Source organism: Budorcas taxicolor, chromosome 5 (assembly GCF_023091745.1).
Source record: "Budorcas taxicolor isolate Tak-1 chromosome 5, Takin1.1, whole genome shotgun sequence".
NCBI lineage: Eukaryota > Metazoa > Chordata > Mammalia > Artiodactyla > Bovidae > Budorcas > Budorcas taxicolor.
This window is the reverse complement of record NC_068914.1, coordinates 81,593,009-81,620,013: the sequence shown is the minus strand read 5'-3', so window position 1 is coordinate 81,620,013 and position 27,005 is coordinate 81,593,009. Positions and strand designations below refer to the sequence as shown.

General features: G+C 35.7%; 1 protein-coding gene across 1 annotated transcript in view; it reads right to left on the bottom strand.

Annotated features, from left to right (window-relative positions):
* Nucleotides 1-27,005, bottom strand: part of ADAMTS20 (ADAM metallopeptidase with thrombospondin type 1 motif 20) — a 200,556-nt gene that overhangs the window by 159,667 nt on the left and 13,884 nt on the right. The window contains exon 3 of the mRNA XM_052640352.1: nt 20,238-20,400. Within this exon, the coding sequence (XP_052496312.1) occupies nt 20,238-20,400 (163 nt within the window). The remainder of the gene's footprint in view (nt 1-20,237; nt 20,401-27,005) is intronic.

The following is a 27,005-nucleotide window of genomic DNA, read 5'->3' as shown; positions in this document are numbered from 1 at the left end:
TGGAAACCACATCTCCTGTACTGGAAGGCAGGTTCTTTACCACTGAGCCACCAGGGAAGCCCAACTTATTTAATAGTGGCATATAAAGTAAGTACTATTATTAATTCCACTTTATAGATGAGTAATCCACAATATACAGAGACTAAGGAATTCACATACACAGTTAATTAAATTTTTATGCAGGTCAGGAAACAACAGTTAGAATGGGACATGGAACAACAGACTGATTCCAAATCAGGAAAGGAGTACGTCAAGACTGTAGATTGTCACCTTGCTTATTTAACTTATATGCAGAGTGCATCATGAGAAACACTGATCTGGATGAAGCACAAGCTGAAATCAAGATTGCTGGGAGAAATATCAATAATCTCAGATATGCAGATGACACCACCCTTATGGCAGAAAGTGAAGAAGAACTAAGGAGCCTCTTGGTAAAGTGAAAGAGGAGAGTGAATAAGTTGGCTTGAAACTCAACATTCAGAAAACTAAGATCATGGCATCCAGTCCCATTAATTCATGGGAAATAGATGGGGAAACAGTGGAAATAGTGACAGACTTTATATTCTTGGGCTCCAAAATCACTGCAGATGGTGACTGCAGACATGAAATTAAGAGGCACTTACTCCTTGGAAGGAAAGTTATGACCAACCTAGACAGCATATTAAAAAGCAGAGACGTTACTTTGCCAGCAAAGGTCCATCTAGTCAAAGCTATGGTTTTTCCAGTGGTCATGTATGGATGTGAGAGTTGGACTACAAAGAAAGCTGAGGGCCGAAGAACTGATGCTTCTGAACTGTGGTGTTGGAGAAAACTTTTGAGAGTCCTTTGGACTGCAAGGAGATCCAACCAGTCCATCCTAAAGGAGATCAGTCCTGAGTGTTCATTGGAAGGCCTGGACGTTGAAGCTGAAACTCCAATACTTTGGCCCCCTGATGTGAGGAGCTAACTCATTTGAAAAGACCCTGATGCTGGGAAAGATTAAAAGCGGGAGGAGAAGGGGATGACAAAGGATGAGATGGTTAGATGGCATCACTGACTCAATGGACATGAGTTTGAGTAAACTCTGGGAGTTGGTGATGAACAGGGAGGTCTGGCATGCTGCAGTCCATGGGGTTGCAAAGTTGGACATGACTGAACAACTGAACTGACTGAGCTGAAAATGAAAACAAATAACTGGTTCATTTCAAAAACCAGGAAAAAAAAAGTAACTGGTTCATATACAAACAAAGGTAGTTTAAATTTGTCTATCAAAAAGCAAAAGATCTATAGAATTAGATTAGTAAAATACAACCATATTTAAGTAATAAGTAGCACATCTGAGATTGAAATCCTACATATCTGGCTCCAAAGTTGGTGATTTTAACCAATAAAACATATTGCTTGACAATGAAAGTTAAAGGAAAAAAAGAAAGAAAACTATAATTTAACAACAAACACACTTTCACCAAAACAGATATCACGGGTTTGATCTCTATAGAAAATGAAATAATGATAAGAATATTGTGCAGACTTTGTAAAATATTTGAATTATTTGGAAGAAATCTGATTTCATGCTTTAACACACAACAATATGAGTGAATTTTGTTAATTACAAGTGACCTAAATGAAAAAAATTAAATATGACACATTTTTATGTAGCTTAAAAAACAAAATAAAGATTTAAGAAATATGTATTGATGCAGCAACACTACAGAAAAAGCAGGGAGGTGACGTGCATGACGTTTAGAATGATCGGGTCGGAGGAGGTAGGTGGACTAAAGGGGAGGGGGGATGCAAGCAAAACTGTGTGGCCATATATGGGCTGCTGTCCAAATGCTGTATTTCATATTGGTTTATATATTCATGACTTTCATTATTATTATCAACAAGTTCTTAACAAACAGTAATTTACAAAACCAACTACTATTAAAATAACAGGACAGTTCTGATCGCTATCATACAGTAGTTTTAGAAATGCTATATATTAGGAAAGAAATGCTGAATACTATAGAGAAAGTTTTTTTGCTAATGTTTTGATTCTGCAAATCTAATTTTGCAAAGACAAATGGCTTTGATAACTAAAATAACCAAGAGGCCACATTTAAACCTTTTTAAACAAACAATGTTATGCAGATATGGAAAAAAAATGAGTGAGGTCTATGTGTTTTCATAAGGAAGGATGTTCATGATGCATTTTTAAGTAAAAAGTGTAAGTGGCAAGATAATATGAGTGATAGTATGATCTCATTTTTGTGAAAACAAACTTTTACAAAATATACAGATTCATAAAAACTTATATGATGAGCCAAAAATACATGGAAGTTATACCTCAGACTTTTAGCACCAGTCATAAGGAGAGGTGTGACTAGACAACTACTAAATTCTTTCATTAATATCTCAGTCTCCTTTAAATCATTACAATGAATTTGTTTACTGGTTTCTGAATTATAGTATTATTTTTGAAAATAGTATCTGTAAATATCTTACAGGCTAAACATTTTATCTCATTACCTTTTTCTGATATTTATGCTTAAGTACTATAATAAATGATCATAAAAATGATCTTTCCAAATACCCTAAATAAATGAGCACTATGCAAAACTCTTTGCCAATTCAATTACACCATTTCTATGCAATGCTCCATAAACTCAAATGTTTAAACAATGTCTTGTCTTTTATTAATAACAAGTGTATTATGACCCAAAACTAATTTAGACCAAAGCACTACATCTTAAACATCATGCAACAATGATAATCGGCTTACTAGAACATAAAATACTTAAAATTACAAAAGGAAAAATAACTCCTCCAACAGCATATAGTATTCTAGAATGCAAGGTGATTAAATAATCTATGCAAATATAAACTACTAAAAAGTTTGTCAAACAATAATGAAATTATCCGTAATTTGACTTGAATGTTCTACTGACACAAAGCATATAAAAATGAGTTAATTTTCTTTTCCCATCCCGAGTTTCCCTTTTTCTATCAATATGGGCAATAACTTCCAAATACCACACTGAAACTAAACTGTACACCACAATTGGGCTCTTCCTATCTTTCCTTCACCCTTTGTATCTGATCACCAAGTTTTGCCACTTCTTCAAATTTTTCCTTGTATTGCTCCTGCTGTCAATATTATTATTGCCACTAAACTCATTCAGAGCTTCACACTTAAGAGTAACATTGTTGGAATCAGTTCAGTTCAGTTGCTCAGTCGTGTCCGACTCTTTGCAGCCCCATGGACTACAGCACCCCAGGGCTCCCTGCCCATCACCAACTCCCGGAGTTTACTCAGTCACGTTCATTGAGTCAGTGATGCCATCCAATCATCTCATCCTTTGTCATCCCTTTCTCCTTCTGCCTTCAATATTCCCAGCATCCGGGTCTTTTCAAATAAGTCAGTTCTTCACATCAGGAGGCCAAAGTATTGGAGTTTCAGCTTCAACATCAGTCCTTCCAATGAATATTCAATGATTGATTTCTTTTAGGACGGACTGGTTGGATCTCCTTGCAGTCCAAGGGACTTTCAAGAGTCTTCTCCAACATCACAGCTCGAAAACATCAATTCTTTGGCATTCAGCTTTCTTTATAGACCAACTCTCACATCCATACATGACTACTGGAAAAACCTTAGCCTTGACTAGACGGACCTTTGTTGGTAAAGTAATGTCTCTGCTTTTTAATATGCTGTCTAGGTTGGTCATAACTTTTCTGCCAAGGAGCAAGCATCTTTTAATTTCATGTCTGCAGTCACCATCTGCAGTGATTTGGGAGCCCAAAAAATAAAGTCTCTCACTGTTTCCATTGCTTCCCCATCTATTCGCCTTGAAGTGATGATACCAGATGCCATGATCTTCGTTTTCTGAATGTTGAGCTTTAAGCCAACTTTTTCACTCTCCTCTTGCACTTTCATCAAGAGGCTTTTCAGTTCTTCTTCACTTTCTGCCATAAGGGTGGTGTCATCTGCATATCTGAGGTTATTGATATTTCTCCTGACAATCCTGATTCCAGCTTGTGCTTCATCCAGCCTGGCATTTTGCATGATGTACTCTGTATATAAGTTAAATAAGCAGGGTGACAATATATAGCCTTGACGTACCTCAGGAGGCAGGTCTGGTGGTCTGGTATTCCCATCTCTTATAGAATTTTCCACAGTTTGTTGTGATTCACACAGTCAAGGGCTTTGGCATTGTCAGTAAGGCAAAAGTAGATGTTTTTCTGGAACTCTCTTGATTTTTTGATGATCCAATGGATGTTGGCAATTTGATCTCGGATTCCTCTACCTTTTCTAAATCCAGCTTAAACATCTGGAAGTTCATGGTTCACGTACTGTTAAAGCCTGGCTTGGAGAATTTTGAACATTACTTTGCTAGCGTGTGAAGTGAAGTCGCTCAGTCGTATCCGACTCTTTGCCACCCCATGGACTGTAGCCTACCAGGCTCCTCTGTCCCTGGGATTCTCCAGGCAGAAATACTGGAGTGGGTCACCATTTCCTTCTCCAGGAGATCTTCCCAACCCAGGGATCGAACCCAGGTCTCCCATATTGCAGGCAGACGCTTTACCATCTGAGCCATCAGGGAAGCTCATCACTAGCGTATGAGATGAGTGCAACTGTGTGGTAGTTTGAGCATTCTTTGGCATTGCCTTTCTTTGAGATTAGAATGAAAACTGACCTTTTCCAGTCTTGTGGCCACTGCTGAGTTTTCCATATTTGCTGGCATATTGAGTGCAGCACTTTCACAGCATCAACTGTTAGGATTTGACATAGCTCAACTACTCCCATCACGTCCACTAGCTTTGTTCGAAGTGATGCTTCTTAAGAAGTCAAGGCCCACTTGACTTCTTAAGGCCCGCTTGAATAGTAAATCAAAATAAGACACAAACTATCTCTTGAATGATCCCACTATCATTATCAGTCTCTTCTCCCTCTCATTCACCCTTCATTTGTATCCAAAATGATTCATTTTTAGGACTATCCCTTTCATCTCATCCTTATTCAAGAAATTACAATGGATCTTCATTGCTGATAAGATGAAGTCCCAAGCCTCCCCCCATCAGCCCACCACTAAACATAGTCATCCCCACTACCATCAAGCAATACACTCTGTCAAGGCCTGAAAACACTGCTGGGCAATATGTTCTGCCCTTTAGATATGCTTAATAAATGTTCATGGAAAGAAAGGAAAAGGAGAAGGATGAAGATGAGTGCAACTGTGTGGTTGCACTGTGTGCACTCAAAGTGAGGATGATAAATTTGGAAATGAGATAGAAAAAAGGAAGATAGAAGGAGGAAGATGGAAGAAAGGAATATAATGAGGAACAAGACAATAAATTTATCAGATGAACACGGCAGAGCAGGGGTAATCCAATCAGTTGTCAGCTGCTTCATGTGCAAATGATTTCTCCCATTCTGAGGGTTGTCTTTTTGTCTTGTTTATGGTTTCCTTTGCTGTAAAAAAGCTTTTAAGTTGAATTAGATCCCATTTGTTTATTTTTGTTTTTATGTTTCTTACTCTAGGAGGTGGGTCAAAATGAGTCTTGCTGTGATTTCTGTCAAAGAGCATGTAAACCAGATAACTAGTGAGAACCTGCGGTGTGCAGCACCGGGAGCTCAGCTTGGCACTCTCTGATGACCTAAGGAAGTGGGGGGAAGGAGGTTCAAGAGAGAGGGCATAAATATATACATAAAGCTGACTCACTTTATTGTACAGCAGAAACTAACACAATATTGTAAGGCAATTATACTTGAATTAAAAAAAGCATATCAAGTACAACATTCATTCTAGTCTCTGGGCTGAGGCTGGAATTGATACTCCTGCTCTGTATTTAACCAGATGAGTAAACAAATCTTACATTCTCCAACAGCACATCATCCATTTTAAAAACAAGCATGAAATCACATGAAGCTCATTCTAGACTTTTAATATTTCAAACTACTTGTTAAATACCCAATAGGACTCTCAGCTCAAAGAACTGAGTGTGCCTTGAAATAAAGGACGATCATATCACATATACTGTGACATCTCAATTATATTTTCTCATGATTTAAATTGTCTTCTGGATCTAGTATATGTCCTATATTGCAATCTTATTGAGTTTTCTTATTACTACTACTAGCAACAATAATGGCAAACATAATATTCAATGATGCTAACTATGTATCAGGTACTTGTAAATTACTTCATTATTAACAACTTTATAAGGTGGATATTTTGATTATCTTTATTTGAAGAAAGCGAGGAACAGGAGGGTCAAGTAAACTGTACATGCTAACATAGCTTGTAAATATAATTTCAGAACATATTTTTTAAAACAGCAGTATTCCATAACATAAAAATTCATAAAAATCTATAGTTCTCTGATTTGTCAATATTAGAAATATCAACCACTGTTGAAGAATTTGCTTATAAAACACTTTATAATTCTTTATTTCAAAGAGGTTCACAAGTTAATAATTAGAACCCCATCTATTAGTGATAAATGTGCAGAACATCATGGACTTGCCTGTGGCCAGTTGAAACATGAAATATAAAAGCATTATTACATCATTAGTCCTCATTACATCCCTGAATCAGCTACTATTATGGTGTACTTTTTAAAACAGAGACATGTGACACAAGTTACATAAAATTTCAACAACCACCAAAAATAAGTGCATAACAAAGAGATGAATTCATATTTTCTCAATATCAATTATTACATCCGAATTCCACATCACATGACCCTTTTAAAGGTCATGTGTGGGTAATACATGCAGAATGTTAAGAATTTAGTAATTAGTGTTATAATGGAAAATCCTGCCTCCTACAAAATTAAAAGAGGAGTTAGTCATATGCATGAAAATATAGGGTCTTGTCTTCTTTGCATTACAGAACCATAGAGTTGAGCTAAAATTCTGATATAAACGGGTTTAGCTCTATTTTTTACTTTACTTTTTACTTTAGTGGCCCTCAGGGAGAAAAAAAAAGGGGGCACTGGAAACCCCCAAATTACTCCCATTAATCCTACATATAGCAAGAAATTCTAGTTCCTTCTGCTATGTGTTCTGACAGGACAAAGGGCACACTGGTAAATATTACAGAGTAAATATCCTTTCTTACACATTCTGAAAAGTCAACCTTTGGGGCTAGCTCTGAAGATGTACAAGACAATTTCTCTAATAAGCTGAATCAAGGATTCTTGCATAAATCAAGAGTTAAAAACAAGCATATATTCATTCATAAATTCAAAACCTTTAAGATTTTTTAAATGGAGAGGAATACACAGCCATTGTCTCCTATCAGCTTTTGGCACTCCAACCTCCATAGAATAGGAACACTTGCATTGCCCTTCGCATTTTAGGAAGTGCCTTTTCAGGTCTTAAAATCCTATCTCTTTTCAGAAATTCTAAAAAAAGTGAGACTAAGACAAACTAACCAAATGATACAAATTAAGAAGAATTTGAATGTACAATTACGTATATTGATATAACAATGTTATATTGTATATTGATAATAAATATTGATAATAACAACTGCTTGAAAAGATACTGAAAATCTTATCAATGAGTTAGATTTATACCCTTAGCAACTAAACATGTAAATGAAATGTGACATTTCATTCTTTAAAGAAAAGTCAGTTACTCAGAATTCATGCTGAACACTACATATTTCATTGATATGTAGTGAGCTTATTTTGCAAGAGTGCACTACTGCTGAAATTAGAACATAGCATAACACTATTAAAATAGACACCAACTGAGAATTCTACCTCATTAGTCTTGTCTTCCTATTTTCAGATGAGCTTTCATGGCAAGTCACTCCTGAACCATAGCCACTTACTATTGCTTAATAGTAGATAAAATAACTCCCTCTGCTTTCCAAACTTTCCATGACTTCCTCCTAGAGCTCCATTTCTCCATATTATCTGACAATCTGCCTCATGTAGAATCATTCCAGAACTGCCTTGAGATAATTTTAAGTACTAAGCATCCTAAAACACCTCCCAAAGTACAAAGTTAGTTCTAGGTAGCCATTTATAAGCATTAGATGCTACTTGGGTCTTCCCTGATGGCTCAGCAGTAAAGAATCCGCCCTCAACGCATGAGATGCAGGAGATGCCCATTTGATCCCTGGCTCTGGGAAGATCCCCTGGAGGAGGAAATGGCAACCCACTTCAGTATTCTTACTTAGAAAATCTCATGAACAAAGGAGCCAGGTAGGCTATGGTCCAAGGGTTGCAAAGAGTCGGACATGACTGAGCATGCACACACACCCTATTTTCTCTATCCCTGAACTAATATACTATTTTTCCACACTATTACTAAGTAACTCTTTAAAATCTTACACTTCCTGTAGTGTTATTAACTATGATTTATGTCTCAGATTTTTTGGAAAATAAAGTTATAACTCATAAAAATATAAAATGTAATGCAAAGATATACTTTAACTTATTCTTTATTCCAATGTTACTGCAGTCATTACAATTTATTTCTTAAACTATATATATATATATATATATATATATATATATATATATATATATACACTCTTCCTGACTCTAAAATTCCTGAAACAGTTTTGGCTGAAAATAGACTTCTTATATGAAATATTCTCTGAAACTTTACTATTTGCTTAAAATTTTTTTTAAAAAAAGAAATATTAAAGGTATTTCCCAAAGTAAATATAACAGTGAAAAACTTAGAGATCTAATTAAAACAGTCATTAAATGAACATAAAATGTTAAAAATTAAAATTTTATGCAATATCTTAACAGTAATTAGCATCTATATTATAGACTAAATTTTTATTCACACTGCTTTTGTAAAGGCTTTTATTAAGTCCAGTTCTTTTAGTTACTGACAAAAGTGGGGGAAGAAAATCAAACTCTGAAATCACCGATAGGTCAAATTCTTATTTGCAAGCAGGTATTTTGTTTAATCTTTGGCTACACTTCAGAATTTAACAAATTACCACTTTCTAAAAGAATATTTTTGTCAATGGTACACCAGGAAGTTATTTTATATCTAGGTACATTTGTATTTAGGCAAAAGAAGTTGCAAACTGCAGATTAGATGAGAGTGGGAAGGGAGTTTTTATCTTCAGTTTTCTGGCTCTCTTCCAAGGAAGAAAAGCACAAGGAAGAAGAAGCCTCCTTGGGGGAGGTCCAGAGAACTGGATGCTCTCCACATGAAACAGATGTCTGTCGCTGACCTGATCACTGGCCCAGCTCTCACTCTACCAATAATGATCCTCACAAAGAGTGGAACACCAGCTGGGACCAGCCAAGAACCTGGCCCATCCTTGTGTAATTTTCCCCAACATTTGTACTCATTGTAAAAGTAGACAATCTCATGTCTTGATGTCTTTAAACAGAGCTGCTTTTGAATGTTGCAATTCTGAATTAGATTTTAATTGCAAATAATTAGAATCTTGCATCTTCTTCATGAGAAAAGTATCATGTGAGTCAATACTAGTGATCAAAGATTAATACTTCATTAGCGTTTGTAGTTAAGTCATGTGTTGGAAGACCAAAACAAAACTAAAATGAACAATCTGGCTGATTAGTAAACTAATACTTTACATAGAAAATTTTACATTTATTGCTCTCCAAAAATCTACTGAATTATTTACTTCTTTACTTTTTGAGTAATTCTAAAAGAATATCAAGTATATAAAACAAAAATGACTATATAGCTAATATTTCATAGTCCATCATTTTAATCATTCTTTTCAATAGCCCTTCATCTTCCTTGCTCTTTTCTATGCAATAAGGGAAAAATTACAAACCAAATCCACTCATAAACATAGATGTAGAAACTCTAAAGAAAATACTACCAAAACTAGTCTGATAAGACCCCAAGCCAGATTTGCCATTTAAGAATCAAATAACTAAACAAAGGGGGAAAATATGATCACCTTGGTACATGAAGGAAAAAATGTTTTGATAAAATTTAATATCCATTCATAATAAAAGTTCTTTATGAAGCAGGAGTTTAGGGGAACTTTCTTAATCAGATAAAAATAGATTTTTCTTCCTAAGAAAGAGCTGCAACATTTGGTTGTAGACATTGTGCACATCAGAAAACATCAAAAGCTTTCATTTCAAAACTGGCAATGAGGCAAGAATTTTCATCACTGCAATTTCCATTCAACATTGTTCTAGAAATCCTGCTGCTGCTGCTGCTAAGCCACTTCAGTTGTGTCCAACTCTGTGTGACCGCATAGGTGGCAGTCCACCAGGATCCCCCGTCCCTGGGATTCTCCAGGCAAGAACACTGGAGTGGGTTGCCATCTCCTTCTCCAATGCATGAACGTGAAAAGTGAAAGGGAAGCCGCTCAGTCGTGTTCAACTCTTAGAGACCCCATGGACTGCAGTCTACCAAGCTCCCCTGTCCATGGGATTTTCCAGGCAAAAGTACTGGAGTGGGGTGCCATTGCCTTCTCCGTCTAGAAATCCTAGTCAGTGCAATAAGGCAAGAAAAGAAATAAAATATGGAAATAATCTTTCAAAGAAAGAAATAAAACTGTCTTATATTTTCATATACAAAACTCAACAGTATAAACAAATAAACAGAATATATAAGCAGAAGAAGATCAATGTAAAACTTTGCCTGCATTTTTATGTATAATAATTAGAAAATGAAATTGTTATATACAAAATTTATACATTTTATGTATAATAATTAGAAGATAAAATTTAATTATATTATTTACAATAGTGTCAAAACTGGCTAAATACCCAAGAAGAATCCAAATATACAAGACTTCTACAAAGAAATCCAGAAGACATTAAATGAGAAATTAAGCAAGACTTTATGGATATGTCATATGGATAGATTAGAAGATAATACTGGAAAGATGTCAATGCTTCAAATTGATCTATTAATCCATTTAAATACAATAAAAATCCCTTTTATTCTTTTGTGGAAATCAAAAATATATATATCAAGAATAGCCAAAACAATCTTGAACAAATTTTGAATAAAATCAAGGATCTGTTGTACCACATTTTAAGACTTATAACAGAGCTATAATATTTTTAGGACTCTTTTTAGCTTTTATTGTCATGGTACAATATCATAAATAGGCCAATGATAGAAAAAAATTATATATAAAACAGATACACATATATGAACACTTTTCAAAATAAATGTTATGCTAAATGTTTATTCCCATGAAATATCTCAATTGATTTACATGACATAAACTTATTTACACTGCTTTCAAAAGCTTTATTAAGTTCACTATTTCTGGATTTTGACAAAAGGAATAAATCAAAGTTTGAAATGGATAAATTGAGCTCTTAATTTCAAAGATATAGTTTAGTCCATTTTATGCTGCATTCCAAAGCTTAATGTATCACTTTTTCAACAGAAGTTTTCACCATTGACAGGATTAGTCCTCTCAAAGCCTAAAGATAGTTAATCTAAGTCTCCTTCGTAATACCTTAATGTTATGAATTTTTATTCCTGAAACTATTCTGGAACCCATTCCAATTAGCACAATACTTAGGGTCACCAATCATCTCTACTTTGCAAAATCCAATAATCAGTTCTAAATCTTCATGTTCTTTGAATTCTCAGCACCATTTAGCCAATTAGTCTTACCTTTTGAAAAATCTTTTATCACTTAGATTGGGACACTATTGCCTCAGCTTTTTTTATTATCTCCCTACTTTTCAGTCTTTCTAGTTTTCTCCTCATCTCCACAACTGCTAAAAATCAAATACCTCATTGTTCAGTCCTTGGACTTTTTCTCTTCTGCAACTAATCCATTCCCTACACAATTTTATGCAAACTTATCTTAAAACATCATTTATATAGTCTGACTTCAAAATTAGTATCCCAAGTTTAGACTCCTTACTGATCTTCCAACTCATATATTCCATTGCCTACCTAACTATTCACCTTTTGGATATCTAATTAGTACCTTAAATTCAAAATATCTAAAGGCTAATTTCTTGATATTCTCTTCTAATCCATGGTTTCCACAGACTTCCCCATCTTGGTAAATGACAATTCTTCCACTTGTTTAGGAAAAACAAACAAATATAAAACATAAATAATATGTGGCAATTTTTACTCTCAACCCCCACCTTCACTCCACCTATCAGCTTGACAATTAAGATGTACACAGTATCTGTGTACATGGCTAACTTCATGGCTACTGCCCAGTTCAAGACATCATTTATCAACTTGATTACTGCAATATCCTTTTAACCTTCCTTGCTTCTGCCCTTCTGCTAGCTTTGCAGTGTTCCTTACAACAATCTGAGTGATATCTTTAAAAAACAGGCTGATCAGATTACTCCTACATTCAAAATCCTACAGTGGCTTCCAGTGTTGAAGTTATAGCCAAAGCCATTATTGTGTCTTACAAGGTCCTACATGTTGAGGCGGGTTCACCATGAATCTAAAATAGCTGAACTTTCTATCTCTCACTTACAAAGTCCCTTTCAAAGACCTTGAAGGAAACCTAGAAGCTTTTGTCCTCATAATTTATTTATCATTTTATTTTTACTTTATTTTACTTTACAATACTGTATTGGTTTTGCCATACATTGACATGAATCCACCATGGGTGTACATGCGATCCCAAACATGAACCCCCCTCCCATCTCCCTCCCCACAACATCCCTCTGGGTCATCCCCATGCACCAGCCCCAAGCATGCTGTATCCTGCATCGGACATAGACTGGCGATTCGATTCTTACATGATAGTATACATGTTTCAATGCCATTCTCCCAAATCATCCCACCCTCTCCCTCTCCCTCTGAGTCCAAAAGTCCACTATACACATCTGTGTCTTTTTTGCTGTCTTGCATACAGAGCCATCATTGCCATCTTTCTAAATTCCATATATATGTGTTAGTATACTGTATTGGTGTTTTTCTTTCTGGCTTACTTCACCCTATATAATTGGCTCCAGTTTCATCCATCTCATCACAACTGATTCAAATGTATTCTTTTTAATGGCTGAGTAATACTCCATTGTGTATATGTACCACAGCTTTCTTATCCATTCATCTGCTGATGGACATCTAGGTTGTTTCCATGTTCTGGCTATTATAAACAGTGCTGCGATGAACATTGGGGTACATGTGTCTCTTTCAATTCTCGTTTCCTTGGTGTGTATGCCCAGCAGTGGGATTGCTGGGTCATATGGCAGTTCTATTTGCAATTTAGAAGCTCCCCCTTGTGTAATCTCCAGGTCCCACAACCTGGATTCACCCACATCTATAGGATCTAGCCTGCCATAGGAGATGTTTACTTCATCTCCTTCTACCCTCTCACCCTGCTCACAGCAACTGTATTTGTACCGGCTGGTCATGGGATGAGTTACATCCCCAGCACCACTGTAGCATCAGTGAAGGAGGTGCTCAAATATATGTATTATAAATGAATGAATAAACAAATCCATGTTAGGGTCAAATTGAGACCTCATCCTCCAGAGTTACTGATGTGAAACAAGACCCAGAGTCTCCTCTTAGCAGTCAGCTCTTTTCTCCACTTATTCAATTTAAGCTCACCCCAGAACATGGAGCAGGGAAAACCTGCACACATATTTCACCACTGAACTCTTCTTGCGTCCCTTCTTCATTCTTCTTCTAGCACACCACAAGATGGACAGGCTATTTATTTATTGACCCTACATCATATATTTTCTCCTTCCTGCTGAATGCTATAAATGGAGTCCCCTAGGGCTAGTAATGAATGTACTACTATAGTAAAAGAGAAAGAATTCAGAAATTTCTTCCATTTTCTTGTGGCACAAATTTAAAAGTCATAACCTGAATATCATCTTGGTCTTTCTATTTGCATGCTCTACATCACCAAAATAAAAAACTGAGAGGTGGTCAGGAAATCCAGATTTGCTAGCATGTATGCAAAATTATTGAATACCACGACAGCAGGAAAAAATGAACTGACTGAAAATTCTGGACAGTGTTACACTAAGAACAAAATTACTACTAGTTCTCTTACTCGTACCATAGCTTGTATCTTAGTTATTAATGTCTCAGTCCTCTACTCATTCTGTATATTTCAACGCAAAGTTCAGCTACTAATCTGTTAACGTCAGAAATAGTCTCTTCATTCTGTATTTGTCAGTTGTTGGCATTTTCTTTTGCCAGTGCTCATAGGCACCAATTTTTATAACACCAGTATTATAACTGCCCATCTTGCGTTTCTGCAGTTTCCCCTCTCTAGCATTTATTCACCTAACTTCTCACAACAGTCCCCAATTTCTCTTTGGGTATCTATCCCCATCTATTCACTTAGTCAAGAGTTCCCGTTACACTCACCTGACCCTACCAACAGAGCGATGTGGCTGATTACATCTCTGTCTCCCAATAACAGCAATTAATTCAGACCAAGTCAGGCCAAACAACATAATCAGACCCCATATCAGGATTTTTGTTTGACCTACTTGAGGAGATGACTCTCAATATCTACAGGATAAGTGTTGAGGTAAAGCCCAAACCCCTAATCCAGTTTATACTGACCTCCATGAACTTCCCCTTGTTTACCTCCCCAGTATTAGATCATCCTGCTTCTGTATGGAATACTTCTCACCCTCTCCCTGTCTAATCCCTACTCTTCTTCTGGGTTTCAGATAATGAGTTTTTTCTCAAGTAAGCTTCTACAACTTTCATATCTGCGTTAGACTGTCTTTGTATGATGCACCAACTCACCTTCTAAATGAACCTCATCTTTCATACCTATCTGTAAGCAGTCCAGTTATTTTAGTACTAACAATTTCTCAACTATTTACATGGGCATGTATTATAAGCATAACATAGTACTAGTTGCTGTGGGGAATATAAAAAAATGAAATAAAATATAACCTTTTAGTTTAAGGAACATAAACAAAGAATCTTAAAACTGAGATGTAGGATAACAGAGCACATAAGAAATTTTAAAACAATACAAGATAGTGTTAATTATGTGCAGAATAAATAGAGCAGCCCCTAAATAGTGAGATATTACAGAGCCAGAAATTCAAAAGTCCATGATCTTAATCTGACAAAATCATGGGCAGGTACGTTAACCAGAGGAGAATGAGTAAGATGCTAATTATAAGTAAAATGAATAGCAACTTTTAGTAGAGTAAGAACCTATACTAAGATACAGTTAGTAAAAGAGCTAAAAATGAATAACTCCATTCACATTTTTATCTCTATAAGTGAAGAGCATCTTAAATATCTAAATAAAATTATATTTACAGCAAAGGGATTTTTTAGAAATTTGAGGAGATACCTCTCACTGTAGAGAAAACATTAAGGAGAAATTTCTTTAAAGAACAAGTGACTAAGAGCATGAAAGAAGCCAAAGGAAACATACGGTGGAGACAGAGCACTGAAGAACAAGCACTGCTATAATAAAGGGGAAATGGAGATGTACTCAGCTCTAGCAGAGAGGCTTATATTACCGTCCAGTTAAAACACATAGAAACTTAACCAAGTTGCAAAGTGACTAAGAATACTACATAAGAAATTTCAAAACAGGAAGCGTACCAATCTAAAACAAAGAGAGAAAAGTTATTAACGGAGGTGGGAAAGAAACACAGACGCACAGTGCATTTCAAAGAAGGATTAACAATTTCAGTCTCACCTCAACAGAGATTTGGTGAACACATGAACCAGAACAAGTTGACATCAGAATGCCTAGCAACAAAAAAAAAGCTGTAATTTTACAGCGAGAGATAAGCAAATCTTTAACAGAAACATAAGAAGTGGTTTGGCACTATTATGTTTAAGACACAGGTGTAGTTTACTCTTCAATTAGGGGTTATAATTATGATCATTTCTTTTATACCTCGAGAAGCACAACTCTCCCCATCAATTCCCAAGTTAGTACAAAGACATCAAGAAAAAGACTACGCTTCAAAACTAGAAGAATGGATCATTATTCCTACCAGCAAAACATTCTCCGGTTTAAAGACACAGTGTGAAATATATAATCCCAATACAGAGGAAAGAAGATTTTTTAAAACTGTTAAATTTTTAAGAGTAGTCTTCAGGTAGTTCTTCCTGGTTAGAACTGTTGTTACCACAGTTAAAATATGAAAGATCACAGTGACTTTCCATGATACATATTTTCAAAATGCACCTGTCAGACTGGATAAATATATCTTCTGGTTCCCAGCATGTGGGTTTCCTTCTTCATATCCCATTTAAAACACAATTCACCCAACGGGAATCATTAACTTCATTACAAGTAAAACTAGATAATACAAGACTTCACAAATAAAATAGGACTTCAAAGTTCTGGAACTGCTATAGGCATAATAATGATAACACAAAGTAAGTATCAAAAATGGCAGACTGATCCTTCTCTTTGGAATGAATTATTTAATACATTTCACTATTACAGCAAGCAGAACACACAATTGGCAAAACAGATCAGCTAATAAAATAATGCTATATGCATAGAGCAAATACACAGCACTACTAGGTCTTCCCCTCACAGAAAACATGCATGAGCCAAGGATGATTACAGCTCAGAATTACTCTAAGGAACAGTGACACATGACTATAAGGAGTGCTTTGAAAAGTACAGATCCATGCTTCCCTGGGAGCTCAGCAGTAAAGAATCACCTGCCAATGTAGAAAACACAGGTTTGATACCTGGGTTGGGAAGATCCCCTGGAGAAGGAAATAGCAACCCACTCCAGTATTCTTGCTTGACAAATCCCATGGACACAGGAGCCTGGCAGGCTACAGTTCATAGGGTCACAAAACGTCAGACACGACCGAGTGACTAAACAGCAACAAGATATATTATATATAGATAGATAGATAGATATCTTCTATTCCATAGCATTCACAGTCTCAAAATCTTAATAGGTTGGTCAAATTTCACAGTTTGGGATTTTTCTTTTCTTGGGATAAAACTGAACTTAAGAACATTGCTAGTATAATAAAATGAAGAATAGCCACTTAAGCAACTAAACTGCTTTCATGAACTTTAGCATGCTGATTAACAAATCAAAAAAGAAAACCTGAAGGTTGAGGCAAATAATCTGTTATTCAAATATAAATCAATCTTTTCTAGTTAACTGAACAGGACTTTAAAAAGCATGATACTGGATGCTTAGGGCCAGAGAGATGGTACAGGGAGGGAGGAGGGAGGGTGGTTCAGGATGGGAAACACGTGTATACCTGTGGTGGATTCATGTTGATGTATAGCAAAACCAGTACAATATTGTAAAGTAATTAACCTCCAATTAAAATAAATAAATTTAAAAAATAAAGACAGAAAGAAAGAAAAAAAAAGTAATGCTTGTTAAGTGTGCATCATAGAGCATATGCTTAATTTCAACAGAAATTTGAACACCAAAAACATACTTTTGGGGAGTGCAGGTAAAAAGGGAGATGGGAGAGAGAGTAACTTTGGATTCAGATGTATTGAATCTAAGATACCCTGGGACATCCAAGAAAACACTGGCATCCGGCAGTTGTAACCCTGAGATTTCATCTTAGGACAAGCTGAAGATGAACATGTTTAAGTTCTATATCATTTAAATTAGAAGCTAAAAATTAGAGAAGTACAAAGGAAATATATAGACTATATAAGAACTGGTATAAAGTGGTGGCCAAGAAGTGCACTTTTAAAAAATGTTCAACTTAGAAGATGGGAAAGCAATAACAACCAAGAAGAGAAATGGGAAGAAAGGTAAGAAAGAAAAGGACACTGAGAAGAGAGAGAGAGAGTAGTGATGGCAGAATGGGAATAAGGCTCACGCAGCCTCCCAAGGAGCACAGACCAGCTCTGACCTGCCTTGAAGAGTAAGTAAAGGCAGAACCACACTTAACAGAATCCAGAGGGCTATCGTCATTCCTATCAATCTTTTCAGGGTTTCCCTCCCCCTTTGGTTTAAATTTTGTTACTGTGCGGTTGTTTGTTCATCTCATGGGTTTTATGAGCTTATTTTACCATTACTACTGGATTTACTTCTAATATGTCTGATATCTACCTGGAAACCTGGCATCCACAATGGCTAAGGTTCAGCTACCAAACATAATTCATATAGCCACATGATAAATTCTGATGTAAAAAAAAAATTAATCCATCAAGACTGAAGCAACTATGAATTACAGCATTTTAGAATTTTAAATAAATTTAAATCAATAGAAATATGAGAAAAAATGGCTTTTCCTTTTCCAATTAATTCTTTGGGTTCCTAAGTTAAAGCTTTAGGCCTACCTACTTGAAGAATTCTCCTCATGTTTTTAGAATATATAAGATCCTGCAAGTATTACAGAACAGCAGTGTGTGAACTGGGGACGAAGGAAAAAACCTTCGATAACATTTTACTAATGACATTTACAACTCTCCATTTTACTAACAGGATGATGATTAGCAGCTAATTATTTAGGCCATTAATTGATTGCCTTTTTAGTGATTAAAAATATATATATTAATTATACCTAAAAATGTAGGCAATTTAAGAATTGAAAAGAATGATACTACTTTAGCATTTTAGTAGATAAACATTTTGGGAAAATATATCGTGATTAAAAGAAAACTAAAATTCATAGCTTTCTATTTGCTTGCTATTTGTAGTTTTTATAATAAATCTAATTTAGTACAAGGGGGTTTTTTTGCAGTTTTTTTTTTTTTACTTTTTTAAACAAAAGGGCCTGGCTTTTCTTGAACCATTCTCTTTCTGATAATGAACGGATTGTAAATGCAAAACCCTGCATATCATTATGTGAAACATTTACGCATTCAGAGTGTCTACTTGGTGGCTTTCTTCTTAAGAAGCTAAACAATTCATTAAACAAGCTGCTCGTGAATGGTGGATCAGAACAAGCATAAGCTGCCTTCCGTAGAATTCTATTGTGGAGCTGTACCCATTTGTGTTTTCTTTGAAGCCATAAAAATGAAACCCTTATGCTCATATTAAAAGCATAAGAAAGGCATCTATTATGTCAATAGATTTAAAACACGGCCTTAGACACAGTGAGAACCACTCCAAAATGGCACTCATATAATAGCAAAGGTTAAGAAGTGCATTCCCAGGGAAAACCTTCAAAGGCCTACATATCATTATATCCCCAAACAGATGGCATTGCAGTGTTTGGAACCATAGTTCGCGGACACCTACAATCTCAAATAAATCCTTTCTAATCCCACTCTTGTCTAGATTTTATACTTTGATGGTAAGTGCAGGTGCTTTTCACCATTCTTCATAGAGTGACATAAAATGATATGATGAAGATTCATGTATATTATAAGGACACAGCTCTTAATACAACTTCTATGCAGCATACAAGTATTCTACTAGCAACAGACTTACATTTTATAGAAATAATCAATTCCTAAGTTCTAAACCATGAATAATCTCCATTAGTTTGAATTTTACAGGAAAAAAAAAAAGAGGAACATACTTCTCTCATGTATTGCTGGAAATAAAAATTGATTTAAAAAAACACTTCTTTGCAAAATAATGTGGAATTCTCTAGTAACAATGTGTATACTCTGAATGGACTCAAACACAAGAGATGAGGATAAGAATTTTCACAGCAGCATTTTTTACAGTAGCAAAAAACTACAAATAACCCATAAGCTCATTAACAGGAAGACGGATATTTGAACTGTGATATATACCCTGCAATGAAAATGAACAGCTGCTACATGTACCAACATGGCCAACCCTTAAAAACAATGCTGAGCAAAAAAGTTCCAGAAAACTATCTGAAATATTTCCTTTATACAAATTTAAAAGTATGTAAAGTTGAGCAACATGTTATTGTTACTAAGGTTCAGTTTTTTCAATCATTTAAATTCTGCTGAGAAAAATCATACTATTGTCACTAACAGATTAAAGTAAAAAATTTCTGATTCTTTGTTACAAATCTCAAATCCAGTGGACTCTGAACACAGGTTAGAATTGCACAGGTCCACTTTTATGGAGTTTTTCTCACTAAATACATACTACAGTACTATGCAATTTATGATTGGTTGAATCCATGGATGTAGAACTGCATATAAGGAGCATTAACTATAAAGTTATACATGAATTTTCAACTGGGCAGGGGATCAGTAACCCTCATGTTTTTCAAAGGCTAACTCTACTGAATACTTTTTTGAATGTAAACAATGTACAACAAAATTGGCTATAGATTAATTTCTAATGGATCCCTCAGGTCAAGAAAATTTGTTTAAAATATCACATATATCAAAATTTAAAGAAAATACATAAATTCTAAACTAAAAAAGATAATAATATTACAGTTTTACCATAAAGAGTTTTACTTCACAGTTTACCTGAAACATCACAAGGCTTGTGAGACTGCAGAAAATAGTTCCTCTTTAATTCCTGTCTGTATATAAGATGTGGCTTGCTATGATCATCTTCATGTTCACTCCCATCTGCCTTCATTATAGGTTCTAAGAAATATTCACCATCATGTGCTTTAAATGTTCCCATCTGGAAATAAGGAAAATAAAAATTTATTTTCTTCCGTCACTAAGTAGAAAAAAGTATGCTGTCCCACAGGTTAAAATGAGGACACAGAACAAGATAGCCAGGAGTTCATTCACTAAAGTCATCAACTGAACATAATGTTTCCTTTCCTGGCTCACGTCTTCTTCTTATATATAAAGTCACGGAGAATGAATAATATTCCAATAAACAGAGTTGAAATGACAGGCATTCCAGCTAGGAAGAATAGCATAGGCGACAGCATCAAAATGGCCAAAAGCTTCTAGAAAGAAGTGAGAAAGCCTATTTGGCTTGGTCTATGTAAGGTAATAGTGTGAGACAAGACTTAAAAGGAAGGCTAGGGTCAGATAAAAGATCTCGAGTGTGATGCTAGCAATCTAAATTGTGAGAAGTTGAGAGCCATTGAAGAGTTTTCACAAAGACCTGTCTCCTGAACTCCAGAATGCAATATCTAACTTGCTTTTTGACATCTCCACTTAGATCAACAGTAGCATTCTCAACCTCAACATGTCCAAAACCAAACTCTTTATTTTCAGTCTAAACCTGCTATTCTTCAATGCTCCTTCTTTCAGTAAATGACAACAGTTTTATTTAGATTGCTTCAGACAAAAGTCCTTAGAGAAAAATAAAGGATGGCTCTCTCTCAAATCTCACATTCAATTCATCCGCAAATCCAAATGGCTCAACCTTCAAGATATAATTGAAATCTAACCACTTCTCCCAAATTTCACCCCTGTATCCATGAACTAACCTAACTTTCTCTCCTTCCTGAACTAAATCAAAGCCCTCTACAGTCTCTACAGAGGAGCCACAATAATTTGTCTTTAGTCAAGATCATGTTGCTCTCAAAAAAGACAAAAACAAAAAAAGTATTATAACTGTTCAAATCACTCAGTAAGATCCAAATTCCTTATCATGGTCCGCAATGTCCTATACAATCTGCCCACTCCTTTCCACCACCCCATCCCTCCAAACACACAGACAACCAAGAGCTCTGACTTCATCCTCTGCTCTTCCACTCTGGCTCATTCTCGAGCTCTATTCCTGATGTCTCTGCTATTCTTTAAATATGACAAGTATTCTCCTAGCTCAGGACCTATGACTTAGTAAACCTGCCTCAAGCACTTTTCCCAGCTGGCTCCCTCTGTGACTTGTTTCAGGTCCCAGCTCAACACTCATGACCCTATTTATTAAAATGTTACCAGCCTCCTATGTCTATCCCCACTATCCAGGTTCATTTTTCTCCATAATGCTTATCACTACCTGATAGATTATTACTTATATATGTTACTTGTCTGACACCATCCACCAAAATATAAGTCCATGAGAGTAGGGCTTTGTCCATCTTCTCTGCATGCCTGTCATGCCTGCCACATAGCATATTGGATAATATATATTAAAGGAATGAATAATATTGTAGGCAGTAAAATTTAATCTAGTGACACTGTGTGTTGAAATACTAGATTTATAAGGTAGAAGCTATAGCCCAGAAGGGAGGTAACAAAACCTAAATTATGGTGACAGTGATGGTACAGCAGCTGGAAGAGAAAGATTACATGATGTCAGTGCCTAAGGAAAGCAGAAAAACAGTGAGAGGAAGAATTTATGACGGAGATAATTATCTGGGAAAATATTATTTCCAAAATGACTTCAGAGATGGTAAAAATCCAACAAACCTCTTTACTACCAAACAATAGAAAAAGATACCAGAGTTACATCATAGAAACTCCTGGCCTTGATAATGTCATAGAGGAATCCCACCAAACCTAGCAAGAGCAGATAATTCCACTGTTATTTTCATTGTTTCAAACTATGAAAAAGAAACACTAGTTATTTTTATGTATAGTGTAAACACAAGGAGAAGGCAATGGCAACCCACTCCAGTATTATTGCCTGGAAAATCCCATGGACGGGGGAGCCTGGTAGGCTGCAGTCCATGGGGTCGCTAAGAGTCGGACATGACTAAGCAACTTCACTTTCACTTTTCACTTTCATGCATTGGAGAAGGAAATGGCAACCCACTACAGTCATCTTGCCTGGAGAATCCCAGGGACAGGGGAGCCTGGTGGGCTGCCATCTATGGGGTTGCACAGAGTCAGACACGACTGAAGCAACTTAGCATAGCATAGCATAGTGTAAACACATGGCAAAACCTAGTTAAGACAGCACAAAAGCAAAACAACTACAAAAAAAAAAAAACAACAAAACAAAAATAGGACAAGCTCACATATGACTATATAAGCAAACACAAGTCTGTAACATGGGAAAATGACCAGATGGAGTTTATCATAAGAATATAACGATGGTTCAACATTGGAAATCTTAATTCATCATAGTCACTTACACAAATGTGAAAAAAAAATCACGAGCTTTTTGAAAAAAGTCAACATTATTGATTTTAAAAACATCAATAAAATATAAATAGATGTTCCCTAAACAAGATGAATTGTACCACAGCCCAAAGACAGTATCATGAATAACAAAGATATATGCAAGGCACTCCTACTTAGGTCAGGAATACAAGGATGCCCAGTATCACCGGTTGTAGATAACAGAATTAGATAAAAGATTAGAAACAATAAATTGGAAGACCTAAAACTGTCATCTTCATCAATGTACACCTTAACAAATAAGAATTTTAAAACTACTATAAAAATGAAGTGAATTTAGTCACAGAATATACAGATTAAATAGTATTCACATATATAAAAAACAATGAGAAGATATTATGGAAGAAGCAATCCAATTTACAAATGAAACATGACCCAGCAACACTACCACTGAGCATATACACTGAAAAAACCATAATTAAAAAAGACACATGTACCCCAGTGTTCATAGCAGCTCTATCTACAATGGTCAAGACATGGACACAACCTACAATGGTCAAGATATGGACACATTGACAGATGAATGGATAAAGAAGACATGGTACATATGTATAATGGAATATTATTCAGCCATAAAAAGAAAAATGAATTTGAGTCAGTGATAGTGAAGTGGATGAACCTAGAGCCTGCTATGCAGAGTAAAGAAGTCAGAAAGAGAGAAACAAATACAGTGTATTAAGACATACGTACGTAATCTAGAAAAATGGTATTGATGAACCCATTTGCAGGGAAGGAATGGAGATACAGATGTAGAGAATGGTCTTGTAGACATAGCGGGGGAGGGAAATAGATCTCTTTCTCTAGTTTAGTGAGGCTAAATTATAGAGGACAGGCATTTATCATTATCTCAGTAGCTAATGCTGAAATATACAGCAGGTATCATTCATATACATTCATCATTTATTTCCACCTACCAATAACTCTGAGGCAAGTTATTATTATCCTTATTTTACAGGTGAGACAAAGGAGTAACAGTGAGGTTAAGCACCTTGTCCAGGTCTTACACCTAGTAAGTAACAGGATCAAGGTGTGAACCCAGGCAGCCTGGCTCCATAGTTTGTGCCTTAATACCGTGCACTGTGTTAGTGATCGGACACCGATGCTGATAAACCCGCAAAACAGCTAACAAATATTTAAAGAGCAGGCAGAGGTCAAGGGACTAGACATACAGACGTGAATATGATAAAATTTCTGCTTTCAAAGAATTCATACTTATATAGGAAAAGATTAAAAAATGCAATATGCCTGGTGGTATATCGGTCCTATTACCTATTGGTAATAGGTCCAATAAAGAAAAAATAAGGCAGGGAGACAGAATCCCGGAGGGTGTGGGGATGGAGGCACTCTGGGCTGAGGCTGGAATAATGAGGAGGTAGCCATGGAAAACTCTGGGAGAACACTGCAAACAGAAGAGCAGTGACTGAAAGGCCCAGTGGCGGGGAAAAGCTTGGCAGGTTCAAGCGACAGAGGAGAGTGAGGCTGAAGATCTGCAAACAAGGGATACACAGCAGAAGCTCAACAGTCAGGAGCCAGCTGTACTCATTACATTCGGCAGTGAAAAGCACTCATCACGCCTCCAAAGACACAAATGTACGTTTACCTACATATAAAACTTGGCAAATTTCCACTTAGAAAAGTATATTTCTGTGAACAGCCAATTCAGAAATGAATTACTGAATTATGGATGCTATGACAACTACAGTTTTAGAGAATGAGGCTTCATTTCCATGTCTTAATTGTAAACATCCTTAAGTTATTTAGGGATAATAACTTTGAAATTGTTGTTTTAAATTCCATTGTTAATAACATATGTAAATCACCATTTTAATTGAATAGTCACTCAAAGCTATTTAAATGATTCAGGCAATTAGAGTCATAAATTCTTCTCTACATTCATTACCACACAAAAGCAACCAAGTCTTTACTATTTCTACAGTTCCAAAACCTAAACCATTGCCTGAGACATAGCAGGCACTCAACACATATCTACAGAAATAAACATTTTTGTAACATGGTAATGTACCTGATTTCCCCACACCATATACACATTACTTATCTTTTATTTTTTTCTCTAATATTTTTAAGTTACAATAGTTTAGGGACTTGGCTGAGATCAGCATGATTTCTTTCAATGTTAAAAATTTAAATGTTCAGGCATTCTTGGTAACAAAATGTGTAAATATATTAGGAATACACAGTTTAAAGGCTTAATATAAAGGAAATTTCATCAGATATATGGACATTCTAGAGTAGAAAAGATACATAGATATATATATAACAAATTCATGTTTCTTAGTATATTATATTCTAGAATATTTCATTCATTCTACCAGTGCTTTTTTTTCAAACACAACTACAAATCACTTATTTTCAACACATACCAGAATTCTAGCTTTCTTTGCCTTCCCAGAAAAATAATTAACTATACTTAGAAGTAACAGACTATTTCTGAAACCTGAGTAAATGGACTTATAATGAAAAATCACTTTCTGTCTATTTTAAAAAGCATGCTGAGGAGGGAAAATGTGATAGCATCCTGGTAAAAGATACAAATAGACATGAGGAGGCTTGTTCCTCATCCCAAAAATGTTTTGAATAATGTCACATTTTCCCCAAGCAATGCTGAAAATATCCATATTTTGGAAACTTTTTTATATTCCTTTTTGATCAAACTTTTACTGTGGGGTACTTCAGTGGTAATGTTCAAATAAACCCACACACAAGTCCAACTTTCATTCTCATATGAAAGGTGAATATGGTTGTATCAAGTCCATTAGTATCTCCTGGAGTCATGCTAGAACACTCTAAAAGTGGAAGTGTTAGTTGTTCAGTCATGTCCGACTGTTTGCAACCCCATGGACTGTGTAGCCCACCAGGCTCTTCTGTCCATGGAATTCTCCAGGCAAGAATACTGGAGTGGGTAGCCATTCCCTTCCCCAGGGGATCTTCCCAGTCCCCCAGGGGATCTTCCCAGCCCAGGGACTGAACCCAGTCTCCTGCATTGCAGGCTGTTTCCTTACCAACTGGGCCACTACCAAAGACCCTAGAATATTACCCTGCTAAAAATAATACTGCTTTTATAACTCAATCGTCACCTTCAACAAAATTTCATGTTTTAAAAGAATTAGTTCAAGAAAAAAAATAACTGTCCTCAAAGGGGTTTACCCATATTTATCAGTGAAGAAGTATTTTGCTTCCAACAATTTTCCTATAAATTTCCTACTGCAGAGGACTTTCTGCAAAAATAATGAAAAATATTAGAGCTTTACCTAAAGGCTCCTAATGGAGCACTTATTTTTTTTTAAACTTGGAAAGGAACCTGGTAAGTCATTGGAAGACTTAGTAAAACAGGTGGCTCATACAATTATATTTAGAGCATGCCATATTTTTAGCAACTGCCTATGTACAGAGAGTCACTGCAACTTGATTCATGAGAAATGCCAATCAAATTCCAAACTCTTCCTTTTGATGACTATTAAAAGCAGAATAACTAGCTTTCACTTGAGCAAGGGGTTCCAAAGTTCTTGAAGCAATAATCTGTTACTTGCCACACTGTTTTGAAAGGCAGTAAGTGATTATACAACAAGTTCTAATTTGCTCTCATAGGCCAAAATTTTTATGTTTAGAGGATTTTCATACAATTGTTTTTCTAAAATGTTTCTATTTCACTATTGTGACATTCATTCATACATAGTTTTTTCTAATAACATGGCAAGCACATGTACTGTGGCCACAAACAATAATGTATTCTCAGATTTTATTAAAAGGTAAAAACAACAAGCTCAAAATATAAACCATTTGGACTCTTTTCCCAAAAACTTACAGCTAATCACATTAACATCGGAACAATAGAACTAGTTCAAAATGAAGTACTACTGAACAAGACAATTAGAGCCAATATTGAGAATCTATTTTAGTAACAAATTGTTCCCAACTATTAATAAAATCAGATTTTTATTTAAGGATTGAAACACTGGTAATTAATATCATGAAATCAAAATGTTTAGTTTCTCAATCTTTAATCATTGCTGCTGCTGCTAAGTTGCTTCAGTTGTGTCCGACTCCGTGCAACACCATAGTCAGCAGCCCACCAGGCTCCCCCGTCTCTTTAAGTCATATGAAAATCACTTGGACACTATTTATAATAAGTAAGTCTGAATCCTCGGTTTGCACTCATGGAATCTTGGGCAAGCCACTTCA